The sequence below is a fragment of the Trichoderma virens genome, assembly GCF_000170995.1.
Source record: "Trichoderma virens Gv29-8 chromosome Unknown TRIVIscaffold_89, whole genome shotgun sequence".
Lineage (NCBI taxonomy): Eukaryota > Fungi > Ascomycota > Sordariomycetes > Hypocreales > Hypocreaceae > Trichoderma > Trichoderma virens.
Window position 1 is genome coordinate 877,172 of NW_014013660.1, and position 14,008 is coordinate 891,179.

Here is a 14,008-nt window from a genome sequence, read left to right on the forward strand (position 1 = left end):
GACAACATTCCTACTAAGCTGTCTCAATCACATTCATTTTAGGAGATTCATAGGCAATGCAGGAGAATCTGGAATGGTTTCTTAATGATTGTTGCATCTCACAAATGACCAAGATACAAATTCCTATAAAATATGAAACATAAAACCGCATATCACCAACAGATTGAACTCCAGCCAAGGGTCTGTAGTCCTGAGCTTATTTTAGTGCCACTGCTGGCTGACATCCAAAAACTCCCACAACGCCTCAGGCTTGTAAGTGTTTGACCTGCTTCTTACTAAATGTCCCTGCTACAGAGCCAGGCTGTAGTCGTCCATCATATATCCATGAACATTATACTAACATGAATTCCTTTTTTCCCCTCCCAGTGGAGTCTCCCAAAATATCGTCAATGAGTCGTTAATGTATGGTAAAAAAGAATCTCCATGTATCCTAGGAGTATGACTTCCAAGGCAGCTTTTATCGAGTATACGCGTGCATATGTGATTTGGTTCGTAGAGAATCATTTCCCCTTTGTGTAGTAATGGTATGAGGATGGATAATAAAAGGAATGCGAGAACTGAATGCTAAATGAGGGGACAAGGAAGAACAAAAAAAGAAATCCAGGGAAAACAAAAAACGCTCCATACACACAGAGCCGCAGGATAATGTGTATGATAATCGGCATGTTGCCTGAAATGCCAACTAGCACACAGCTACCACAATAGGCTGATCTTAATCCGATAGCTAGCTGCACCTGTCAATTAAAGTTCCATTGGGGTACGGGCCACTACTAATTCTGTATTATGGCAACGTATCAACTTTCTGCGACAGCAGACCAAGCCAACCAAGAGATGTGAACCGTGTTGAAAGTAGCACCAACCGTGCATCTGGTTTCAGAGACAAGCGCCAAGAATTTGCAACAGCTGGTCTTTGGGCATCCGACCCGAGAAATTGACAAGGAGAGTTGTTGCTAACGCCGTGTTTGAACGGTCTCTCTGGAAGGAATTGCAAGTGCCAGAAGCCAGAGCCATGGTCAGAGCCCAAGAGTTGGGTAGCTTGTAGAAGTCAGCGGTCTGTCTTGAGGTTCAGGAAGCTTTAGCCACAGATTTACTCACCTCATCTTGAATTGATCGCTTTAGATTAGTAAGGGCCTCAGCGGTGGCTTCCGGGTTAGTTGGGTCGTGTGAGTTGAGAAGAGGTTCAATTTTGGACATTACGGATGGCCGAGCGCCGGCGCCCTCTGATATCAGCATAGACTCGGCAGTTTTAAGTATCTCTTCCTGAAATCCACGGCGTTCCCACGTGCTCCATCCTTTAGTAGCTCGGAAGACGTCATCAATTACTTTTGGGAGCCGTCTATTGCGACTTAGACGCTGCTCGTTAGCCAACGGAGAAGCTTCCCCAAAAGTATCACAGTAGTAAGCAGAGACAAGGGCATCAAAGCTATCAAATCCAGCTGCCTGGATATTTTCCATGATACTCCCAATGCGTTCGCCTAGAGCAGTTTGGGCAACTGGCTGGAGTGCAGGTCGCATGCTTTGGTTGGAGCCCTCAGCGACGGGACTGCCCAAAACTGCGCTAGGAGTATTGGCGGCAGTAAGTGATGGGAAGACAATGGAATTATCAGATGCAAGTGGAGGGCGACTCTTGGGTATGGCATCTGTCTTCCACACATCTCCGGTGGACTCATAAGAGAACTCCATAGACTCTGCATGTGCGGGAGAGAAGGTATTGGGGCACGGTGCTTGCTCAGCCTGTGTTACATTGCCCAGAGCTAGATCCAAGTCAGTCCATGTGGGTTCTCTCAGAATTGTTTCTATGGTGGTTCCAGATTGCAACTCACGCTGTGGCGGTACAGCATTGTTGGGGGCATAGGAAGGATTGAAGTTGGACCCTTGCTGGAGACTATTGAGGCGGTGCAATAGTTGTGTTTGAAAACGCAAACAGTCGAGCACGAACTCGTGGGGGACTTTGGAGACTCGTTCTGAGAGGGGATGACCTGGAGGAGAGAGTAGGCCGTTGGTATCGGGGGAGGGCTGCGTTTGCGGTGGGCTGTTAAGAGCGTTGCGAGGCAGATGCTGGAACATGAGCTCGGCTCCACTGCCAGGCCGTTCATACATGCTTGGTTGCATCTGGGGTTGGCTAATAGGAGTCTTATCCTGAGGCATTGGGGGTGGGGAAGGCTCGATGCCGGGCATCTGATTGATAGCCGTAAAGCCTCTAATGGGTCCACTGGACGGTGGAGAGTCGATATTTTCTGCGTTCTCTGTCTGCTGGCTCTTCCGTTCGTGACTATCTAGTCGGGCTTGTAGCTCGCCAAGGCGTGCCTTCATGCGGTGACCTGTAAGTATGGTATATCCCTAGTTAGTAATGTGGTGCTTCTCTCACAATTGCAATGTTGTAGGAAGATATAACAGCCAATATCAATAAAAGAAAAAAAAACAGGGAGAGCAGATGCTAAACAATAAAGAGGTAGTCATACGATATGTTCTTTGGGCAACTCGGTTCTGTATCCTCTTCTTTTGCTTCGGGTCTGTGACCTTTGTCCAGTCGTCTTCTTCCCGGAGCGGGCCGTGGTTAACAGGCATCAACGCCTTCTTCTTCTTAGTTGACCGGGCAGGAGTTGTCGTGATATCCGCAGGATCAACAGTCCCTGGCGGAGTCGAAATAGAAAATCTAGGCGTTGACTCTGATGATAGGGGTCGAGATTGAACTTGGAAAGCTGAGTCTGGAGGGGAAGATGAGGGTGAAGCTACTGAAGTAGAAGAGGCACATGCCGTCATTGGAGGAGTGATAGAAGAGGGCGAGGGGTAGTCCCAGATTCCTGCTGTAAATGGCATATCTTCTATGAACCCTGTTTGAGAAAGAAGCAAGACGAGGTATGTATATGAGAGGATATACACAGCAAGGCAAGACGAGATGAGATGAGATGTGATGAGATGTGATGAATCGATCTTGACGGAGCTGGAGCATGAATCCCTCAGCTGAACAACGGCACTGGCTCGATATATATACAGACGTCAAGACAAGCCTTGGAGATGCAATGCCTCTTATATTGTGTGCGTGTATACGAGGTAAATGGCCACAGAAAAAGCACTAGCAGCATCCCACCATCCCAGACAAGGTCCAGGATTAGAGACGATGCTCCCGCGTCTACGGAGGACTTGGGTAGCTTTTCCTAAGCTGCTTAGAGGCGCAAGTATTTTCATGGTACCTGTACGAGGAAGAGGCTTTGGGCTGCTGCTTTACGCGGCTACAGTCACACATCCGCATGTATCAGATACGCTGCCCGTACCTCAACAGCACGCACTTACTTGGCAGCCAGGGGGGATCTCTGGGGGTGGATGCAGCTGATCCCCCATCATTCTCGAACACCCCTGCCCTGACTCGACTATCGTAGAGCCACGCCCGCACACCCCACTGCGGGTGTGTTCCACCAGCGAAAGGATTCCCTCTGCTGCTTCCACTAACCCAATTCCTGATCCACACCTCCCTCCCTCAACCCCCCCTGTCTCCTACCTCAGCGACTGACAGACCAGAGGCTGGCAGGCACAATCTGTCGACGTCCAGCCCAGCAGGACTGCTGCCCAAGCACGAGGCACTTACCAGTCTGCAGTACAGGTACGTGGCCCTGCAAGGAAGAGGCTGGGCTTGCGCTGTACCGATACCTACTATTAGGTATGCAATATCTGGGGGCATGAAATGCAGCGCGGGGCAGGCTCGGCTGAAGAGCATCTCCGCCTGCCTCTTGCTCGACTGGAAGACTGGGAGCTACGAGTATGTCACCGTCCAGTAGTCATGCGGCAAGCAAAGTTGAGCGTTCAGGCGCCAGACAACAGGCACCACTATATTGACCGAGTGTTGCAGCGGAGCACCTGCAGGCTCTCCTGTAGCCCTGCCGTTGCTCTGCTGGACTTGCATATACATACAGGCGCAGGTACATGTGCAGGTTCACCGGCGTACCTGTGAGTACTCCGTACATGTACATGCTGCACATGCGCTGGCCTCAAGCTAAAGGCAGGGCACAGGTCCAAGTAAGGGTCTCGCTCTAGGAGAGTGTTCGGCGCCTCAGTGGACTAGACAAGGGCCTTGCAGCGGCACCAAGTCGCCTCATCGGCCGTGCTGCTACGCCGCCCGTTCATCCATATTTGATCCATCCATCGTCAAATGAACCCACCAGCTCATCAGTGCCTCTTCCAGCCATGCCCTTACCGCCGATTGTGCCTGTGCAGTAGCCTCAAATTAGCACCACCTGGGCCTGGCCTGGCCGGAGCCCCGGCTCTGCCCTATCCCAATATGAAGTCATCCCGGCAGCACGCAATGCAACCCCCATATGAATACACCATATGAGAACCTTGGACGAACAGCAGCTAGCATGTGGCTGGAGAAGAACTTGGGAAGACGAACAGGACGGGATGCCAATGAGAAAGCAGCAGACGAGCATCACTCAATGGACGAATGTGGACTCCAGCCCGGTCCCCAAAGGATCTTAGCTCGCTGTTTCGCCTTGAATACCTCGTCTTGTTTGTACAAAGGTGATGTAATAAAGTGTCAAGCACTAACAGAAGGGCATTTCCACCCCCCTCAAGCGAGACATGGCTCGATGAGGTGATTTGCGACTTTCACAGGCTAATGTAGGGACAGCTGTTGTCAGATATCACATTCGGGTTCTGTCCTCATCGTGGGCGCCGTTGATCTGGCGTCCAACAAATGGATGTGTGGCTGAAGGCTACGATATATCACTCTACAGATAGCAAAAAAGAAACTCCATCCTCTATTGCACTCGGTATTATGAGATGCTGGATTAAGGTTTCTGTTCAGCCGGGCAGGGCATCGAACCAAAGAGTTCGGCGCTTGGTGCTAATATCTCGTACGACATCCCGTCTGCCGGGTCTCTGGATCTCGACTTCACACGGGAAAAGCATGTTCTGGTCCAGCTAGCCACATGTATCCTCAAGTTTCCACTTTCATGCTGTCTTGTTTCTTGTTCAATCTCGCCTTTACTCTGCCAACTACGGAGCTGATTCCGATTCAATCACTTGGTCCAATCATGTCCCCCCCAGGCTTCAGTTTCCCTTGAATGTCTCGGTCGATCAGTGACGGCGCACATATTGCCGCTCGGGGTCTCTCCTTTCCGCTGCCTAAGAGCGGTCTGGCATTTATCGGACACCCAATGGGCATTCATGGAACCAATCTTGTTTGCCAATTGCATGTCTGGCGCTAGTCACTGTATGTGTGAGATGGAGAGTGCATTCCCAAGTCAGTGGCGTTTCTTCGTGTGGACAGCCAAGATGGCAGCCATCATCTCGCTTTCTGCTATGCAATTCCGGGAATGGATCTTTCCACACAAATCAATTACAAACCTCTTCGGGCGTGGGTAACCCGCACCTTGTCGCGGTTGTACACAAGCGGGCGGGCGGGTTCACAATGCGGCTGTATCACTACGGCATCTGCCATTTCAGCATTCAACTCTCGAGTTCAGGATGGCTTTGTTAAGATATGCTCAACCTCGCGCATTGTCGCTGTCATCTCGTGGCCCTCCATGCCATTCACGTTGTACGACAGGTGGCGAAAAAGAAGGAGGTGGGCGGCCTACGGCAGTTGGCTTTTGCCAAATTGTTCCGTCTCCGAGGCCTTGACGGGGAATGTAGGGCATGAACGGTGTGGGAACTTTTGTACTACCTATTACAGACCAGGGCAGTCATGAGGTTGCCGCCGAGAATTCTGTCAATTCTCACCAAATTCAGCCTCTTTGCGAGGGCGGCGGTCTTGGAGAGAGAACACGCCAGCTGTGATGGTCAGCGAGACACCTGAACAGAGCCAGTGCCACGAGAGGAAGAAAAGGAAGGAAAAAGGAAAGAAAAAACCAGTTAGCAATCTTAATAAGGTGGCTGTCCACATTGATTCCCACTTAGCTTCTTCGGCTCGCTCCCCTGCCATTAACATCCTTGCCAGGCTTTAGATGAGATGGCGTGGCGCACTGGTAAGTGGTACCACATATAGTCGCAACACAGCTGCCCATTCTCATGTAGGCGTTTCCTGATTGATATCCATGACAGGGCTACCGCATACAAGGTCCGAGGCTTGCACGCGAAACACGGGGCCAAATGCAAGCAGGTGCTCCTTCTCCCGTCCAACCGGTACTTTGGTTTACCTTGCTGCATTTTGTAGCTGTCTCGGTGAGGTAACATGAGCAGTGTCTAAGACATGGCCTCCAAAGAGGTGCGAGCATCGTGTCTCGGGGCAGTAACACCATTTTACCGCCGTCCATCTACGGTCTGTGCTCTACGGATCCCGGTCTCTGCCGACGGCTGGGCGGATAAAGGCCCCCGCAGGCAGATTCTTGCAAAGAGACAGCGAAAGGCTGAAGAAAGAAACCCAGGAGAAGAAAGAAGGGATACCTAGACGCAACATGGTAGCAGGCGAGAGCAGTCAGCCTCGGGAGAAAGGGATAAAAATGAAGCCTAAGTGCTACCACACGATGCTTGTCCTTACATTCCCAGGCTCACCTGTTCCGATACGCACCCGCACCCCGTGAGCATCGGGTCCGCAGCGCATCGCCCAATGGGGAGGATCGAAATGGAGGCAAGGGATGCGCCCAGACGAGGCCCACAGAGCCTGGGCCGGCAGCTGGGAGATCTCTCCTGGCGCCAATCCAGTAATCGAGATCGCTTAGATTCGGCCAGAGTCCCCTCTTCATTTGTGCTGAGCACGACGTGAATCACAAGCCCAAGGCGTGGCTGCTTAAGCTCGTCGGGTTAACATGCTGGCTCTCCACCTCGCCTGTTCACAGCATACTTGGTTCCAATGGCCTTGAATTTTTACTCTTTCTCAATGGTATGGGTGGGCCGAAGATGCAATGCGACGAAAAGGAGAGGAAGGGGGCTTGATGTTGACTGGCCACTGGTGAGCCAGAGGCGTCCTTCGTGCTCTCGATGGCTCTTTACATGCTGTTCGTTCCCCTCGTCTCTCTTCACTTCACAAACGCAACCGCAGTACCACTGTGCACGGCACTGCCATCACCTGCTACTCATTGCTCGGACATTTTGCACAATCTACGCTAGTCCACCACCGCCCCATACACCAAGATCAACACCATGACGGTCCCTTCTGGGGAAAGGGGGGATTCCTGTCCCGCTACGGAGCCGCTACGGCACCATCCGCCTCTCTATTTTCGCTGGCCCGGTCGAGCGTCACATTGAATCCACAAGCAAGACCTTTATTTGCACACGTGGGCCTTTTCTGAGGTCATTGTCTTCGATTACAGCTTGGTCAATCCATCCAGCTATCGGTCTGGCAGTGACAGCAGAGTTGGAGATGATGGGCTAGGGATTTCTTGAATGCAGGCCAATGCTACTCACCAGCGCCATGTTGTGAAAAGAAACAGTGAAGCCAGCGAGGCAAGCAACTGCAGCCACCACGTCTCCATTTCACATCCTTCCCTGCTCAGTATTGTTTACTTACACCTCCCAATTGCAAACGGCACGGTGCAAGTGAGAATAGCGTCTTATTCTCGCCGTTCAACGCGAGAAATGCCCTCTAGCTATGATTGGCAACATACCTACGGAGAATTTGCCTGGACACATGCAATCAATCAGATCCGCTAGCTTCCTAGGATCACACGAGCCGCTTCAATGCCTTGGCTTGTTTTGTTTTCGGAATATTTTGCAGAAACTATTCCTCGGTGGCTGTCAACGTTGCTCAACTTTGACGGTGATCACAGCGTTCTATTGATCGCATTGGTTGAATACTAGCTCACTACTGCATCTACATTCAATGTTGATATTGAAGTGAAACCATGACAGACGCCCAAGTGTGTCTAAGTAGAACTCTAATGTCGTCATTTTCATCCCGTCATAGTCAAAAAGAGGTACAAAAACAGCCCACTCCAAGACATACCAGTGGTGGCTCTGTCTGCGAAAGCTCGTTGGCTGTCGGCCTGTGTAAATCAATCTTGGACACTAGTGGCGCACGGCAAGAAAATCAAGAAGAGACTCGTCCATTGGTAACCTTTCCTCAACGCAAAAGCGCCGTGTTCTCTCATTACCGCTCGCTTATGTCTGTCTCTCACCTTACAGGATGTGGCGCATGGCATGCAGGTTCTCGTTGCGAATAAGCAACATTGGTGGCCGCTCAATGATCAATCAGCTTGGCGCTTGGCGCCTTGTTCACCTGCGTTTCTACAAAACTGAAGCTATTTGCTGCTTGGCTCATTCAGGCTACATTATGTGCTGCAACCCTCCAGGCACTGCTTGGCTTTGTTGTCTTGGATGGTACGAATAGTCAGCGTTGCTTCGCAAGAGCTTGGCATGATGACCTCCGAGAGCTTGTTTCTCATCTAGTATCGCTAATGTCTAGTACGAAAATAATTTCTCCAAGTACCACTGGGGAAGCCTAGAATAAACGGCGCGACAGCCAATACTGGACGTCTATACTAAATTTGCCAGTAGGGTATATGCAGCATGATAACGATGTGGATGTCAACAACATGAAGCTTTGTAACCATCCAATATGTACCGCCCCAATTTTCAATACATTGATGTTTACAGCATAAGCTCTATGCCTATTTGAAATCGGGGACTCGTAGAAAGGATTTGCTGCGTAGGGGCCAAGAGCTCAAAGGCCTAGTGGTGAGATGCAAGGCCGACGGAGGGTGCTGATGATGAGACGTTTCATTGGCTTTCGTCTCAATTGAGGCTCCTGATTGGAGTTATTTTTTATAATGCCTGCAAGCCAGGCGCAACCACATCCTCTTGAATCGGGCTGGCCGCTCTGAAGAACTTCCAAGAGGATCCTTCGAGAGCTTTTGGTCAATTAACTTGAATTGGATGGCACTTTAGTTCCCTTCCGAATAAGGCACGCAGAGAAGCGAACAGCGAGCGTTCGGGACCCAGACATGCCCATGTGATGCGCACACCATTAACATCTGAAGGGGTATGGCGTGCGTGAGAAGCTGAAAATATTGTTCACGCCCGCCAAGATACCCGCCATGTTACTACGGCTCTCTAGTCTTTCATGAGGCCAACAGATGCCAGTCGCTTCCCACTAGAAGGTAGCGATTTTGGGGGCAAGGTTTCCTTCGAGCAGCGGCCCGTTTTCAGCGGTGGCTGAGCAACACGACGACATGCCTCAGCATATGCCTCCGCGTTCATGTTCCCTGACTGAGACCCGATCCGGGCGCATTAGCGGCGCATCGTTCCGAGCCTAGACGGAAGAGAGGGGTGTGTCCCGCAGGCCCCTAACGCCGATGATGCCTCAGCTGTACAACAGAGCAGCAGAAATCCAAGAATGCATTACGAGCGGAGAGAAGCAATTCTTGGACATGTACATGAACATCGAGAAACTCGTACAAGAACTCCGAGCAGCATGTACAGGAACTTCCAGGTCCATATCGCTCAGGCCCCTTATCCTTTCTAACGGCTCTTACAGCAGATTCACATGACCGCCCTTGGGACTGCTCCAGCCGCTGGTGAGCAAATTGATAGACACGCGCGGATGATTAGCGGCATATAGTAGAATGCCATCTACGAGTATGTGCGGAGACGCGGAACAGACTGCATCAGAGATGGTCCGTTGGCGGCTAATTGCAGCCCTCCGGGAAGCGTCCCGAGGTCGTACTCAACGTCGGTGCTTCCCTAGAGGACCGTTTGGTGTTGCAGTTGAGCAGCTGTGTAAGGCAAAACGTGGCACTCTACGTTGTCATGGAGCTCCTGGGATAACAAAAACACACCTTTACACATGGCGGATAAAGGCCTGTGTTGTTGCTCGTCCGAAAGTGGGTTGACGATCGCCGGAAGATGTGTACAAGCACGCAGTAGCAATCGACTGGGATGGCTAATAACAGTCAACATGAGTGAAACAGTGTAGTGAGAATCCAAAATTTCCCATCCCAATACTCTGGTTATGCTGCAAGGGATGCAAGACAGCAGAACGGAACAAGACAAAATTTGGAAGAAATTCCCAGGAGAGGACGGCCTCAGGCCAGGGATGGACGGCACCTGTATCGGCCACATGTCGGCTATTTAGATTAGAAAGCTTGTTCTCTTGATTAAATGGCGTTTTTCATCAGCATATCTCTTTCAAGCCAGATTAAAAGGTAGTGGCACTTACATGCCGTGGCAAATAGATAGACCTCGTGAAGTGAGGTATATGTTGTTAATGTTAACGCCATATACCTTGGCAGCTCAGATAGAGTTGAGGAAAGGAGGGAGTCTGCGGGGTGTTGGTACGTTGCACCGCATGTATCGATATCAAGTGCGCTTAAGCATTGCGGTAGTATACGTTTTACATCAAAATATGGAGTTGGGCAAAATGTATTCACTCGTAAAATTCACAGCTGCTACTTCACAGCATCGGATCCTCAAAGTTCGAAATGTGAGCGAATGTTGAAGAATTAAATTACCACCCTCCAGCTCCTCCCGGAACGCTAAAGCCGGAAGCATGAGCCGGCACGAAAAGCAAAAACATGATGATGCAATACCACCCACAACGGAAGTGATATCTATATTAAATGGCGAACTTTTGTATAGAAACTTGGATGTTCGGGCTGCATATGCAGAGTATGGAGCGCAGATTGGGCTCGTATAGAGAGAAGTTGGTTTGGTGGTGGTGGCACGTATGCAGATCCGGGGGCCACCTGAGATGAAATGGGATTGCGTAAAAGAAATGCTCTTTTATACAGCGAAATATTGATAACTACATTTTGAGCTCGAATATATGCTATGAACAGATCTATAGTAGCGAGATGTCGTCTTACAGTTAAATATATCAGTAGGCATTGGTGGTTCTATGTCTCCTTACTCATAATATGGCATGTGGTATTTACTTACTAACCTAGACTGAGATACTGATACCAGGTACGTAATTGTATCTACATATACTACCTAGATTCATACATTTGCATTCATACCGAGGAGCATGCTTGATGTCTGTCAATTCATTCGCTGCTCTAGAGCGCTCGCCATATGCCGATGAGGGCCGTGAGAGTCCGCAGCTCGTAGTCACGTTCCTGCAGCTTGCAAAGTGGGCTCGTGGAACACATGGGTTTGCCAACGCGCCTTAAGCCCGCTGAGGCTTTTTATGTGTGTTTTTTGTGGAAGGGAGGGGGGCAGGATCTTCCTGATCTCTTGATACACAGCATGCGGTGCGACAAAGAGGTCTCTTTTGCCACGGGTGGGCGTTGTCCGTGATCTATGTGGTTGAATTAGATGTTGAAATGAAAAGCAAGTTGCATTTCAGCTTAGCAATTAGGACTTGAAATCAGTTGGTGGTAATCAACGGATAGCACGCTCTAAAAATTGATGTACACGGGAGGAATCAACAGGTGGTTCTTGTGTGGGGAGAATTGCACCACCTGGGCAGACAACGCGCCAATTTCAGTTGCTCGTAACGAGTGCGTTTGTCCTCTGCAGCTCAGCACGACCGCTAAATTGCCGCCTGTAACCACGGGATGCCGTGCTTGGCTTTTGGAGCCTGAATGCAACACCTCCTCCACTTAGGTCTGAACAGAACATCAGCTCCCTAGACGCTTTCGTCCTACAGTGCTTGTACAAGGGCTAATTGCTTCTCCAAGTCTTACTTGCCCCAGATAGCAAGAAAGCAGCATAATGAGTGTTTGGCGTGCTGAATGCTCATACCAATACATCTCAACCATGTCAACATACCGTTGATTCAACATGCATCAACATCATCATTCGTGGATCATAATATTCACTTCATGAATATAACTGCTCAGTCTGTATAAACTAAAGCGAAAATGAACAGGACGACTGCTCAGCCTACACCCAACACGGCGCATTAAGGTACAAGCACAGCCAATATGTAAGTCTAAGCGCCTCTTGTTTTCCCGCCCCTGTTATTTGGCCACATCAAGCGGTAGTCATCGATATCTTGAGTTCATTGTTTCGTACTCATAACCAGTAGCTGACCAACAGCGTTAAGATCGAATGGATGCGGATCTGAACTGGATGAGACTTGGAAGAGTCAGGAGGTGCATACAAGGTAATTTAGCCTTGTGTCAGCAAGTACTAGACATAGGTAGGCAAAAGTATACTTGAGATGCTCTGATACAGTGACGTACCGCTAGAGAATAGGGGCTTCCCATAAATCAAGTACATGTACGAGCACATATTTGACCGCACATTGCTTTATCCTGCTTGTTGATTGGGCATATTCTGGTTCAGTACTTGCTTCAATACGTCAGGCCATCTCGCACTCCGGTTTCATACCACCAAAGCCCCCCTCCCACTTTCCAGATCCCACACACCATTTCCAATCCATCTGCGATTCAACCCTTGGCTCTAGGATGAGATGCTTCGTTCTGTACACAAAGTACGAGGCATTGACTATTTGTAAGACCGCTCCACCCACATTGATTCAGTTCAACCCATTCCCGACGTCGCTTCTCAGACGTGGGCTGTCGGCAAACAGCCGCCTCGTTGATCGCACCGCTTTGGATGCCTGGAATTTCTACAGTAGACTACAGAGGGAGGGGTGGGGGTTTTTCTCGAATCACATACAAAATCGAAATAATAATTCCATGGGATAGTTTTCTTTTATTTCTCGCCTAAGGTGGCGTATGAGCCGATTCACAGCGCGTACTGATAACTATGAGGTATCAAAGTACATGTAATATTGCAGCCCTTGAATTGAGCGCAGGTACCGGCTACTCGCGTAATCTCAGCATATCAGCTATTAGAGGAGAGCCGTCGGCACTTGCTGTCAAATGGTCATCAAGGGAGATGGCATGGGCCATCGCCGTCACCTTCTCTTTCTTGTACACACTTCCCATTGACCCGGTTGATCTGAGTCGACTCTCCTTGATCCAGGTATCCCAAATGAGACACCTGGAGCTTATTCTCCCTCTCAGGAGTGGCTGGTGAATCTAGTAGCCTCGAGGAGATCTAGTTATCAAGGCGTATGAACGGCAGCATTTGTTACTAAGAAGAATAGCACTTGAGCACAGCTAAGCTTTAGATGCCTTGAGGCCATTCAAGGAGGCGGTCTGCTCTTGTTCACCCACTCTTTGTTTTCAGCAGTCCTTCTTCCTCCTTGACAGAACGCGTAGACATACCACTAGTACGAAAGCCACCGTCAAAATCACTGGCCAGTGCCGGCCTCACATGTCAAAATCAAGACGGGACTAATGATCGGCACATCTCGGCCAGCTCCGCAGATCTTGAAGCTAGTTTACTGGGCCGCGTAAAAGATGCTAATACTGTATTAACCTGATTCTTACCCGTCCAGCCTCCCTTTGCTTCCCCTGGCATGGTATCATTGGCGTTGACAAGTTTAGTGCCAAGGTGCAAGACTGTCACAGCCACCAATCAAAAATACGAGGCAACGCAGTGTGCTAACGTCTCTCCAGTAGCGTCAGTAAGATGCGTTTCAAATTCTCCGTTGGATCTAGTGCTATGATTTTCATGGCTTCCTCCCTAAAGTGATGGGTCAACTTTGACTGTTTCAAAGAAACTAGCCACCAAAAACACAAATTAAATTGCCAAGCCTCTCGTGAGGCAATCAAGCCGTTGCAGCTTCATCAATTTGGCACATGACTTCGGCACGAATACTCGGACTTCAACCTTCGTATCCCGACCGCTAGGAGCCCGCTGCTTCTGTGTCTTACTACAAGCTGTGGGGGGCTGAACCCGGTGAGGGACCTTTTTCTTACCTGTCACAAACCAACAAACCGGCCGCCATGCTATGCAGGGAGAGAGTACCCAACTCAACTCTACCGCCCCTAGCATAGATTCCCGGCTTAGGCTCAAGGCCGCCAATACGGTTGCCTTGTGTGAAACAATCGCCGACCAACATGCTTTAGGCTGTCAACCGTTCGCCTCCATGTCTTAATCCCCGATAAAGGTAATAATGCCCAATTCTGGGCTGCTGGATCAATGACCCCCCATGGACTGTGTCGAGCTCACTCTGGGCCAGATTGTGTGCTCTGTCACGTCATTTATCCAAAATACAACAGACCGAATGCCTTTCTTAAGGTGTTGAGCAGGATCATATACTACCACTCTGGCTTAG

At 49.8% G+C, this 14,008-nt stretch overlaps 2 protein-coding genes across 2 annotated transcripts; both read right to left on the reverse strand.

The window, feature by feature from the left end:
• Positions 1-873: 873 nt before the first annotated feature.
• TRIVIDRAFT_227013 (uncharacterized protein) lies at positions 874-2,820 on the reverse strand (the record flags this gene model as incomplete). Its single annotated transcript, XM_014095893.1, has 3 exons — positions 874-1,035; positions 1,096-2,321; positions 2,463-2,820. The coding sequence occupies 3 exons, from the start codon at positions 2,818-2,820 to the stop codon at positions 874-876; spliced, it is 1,746 nt and encodes a 581-aa protein (XP_013951368.1).
• A 6,684-nt stretch (positions 2,821-9,504) lies between these two features.
• Positions 9,505-10,447, reverse strand: TRIVIDRAFT_66126 (uncharacterized protein; the record flags this gene model as incomplete). The annotated part of the gene is made up of 4 exons (XM_014096116.1): positions 9,505-9,615; positions 9,711-9,814; positions 10,091-10,239; positions 10,383-10,447. 4 exons carry the CDS (start codon positions 10,445-10,447, stop codon positions 9,505-9,507), a joined length of 429 nt encoding a protein of 142 aa, XP_013951591.1.
• Positions 10,448-14,008: the final 3,561 nt, after the last annotated feature.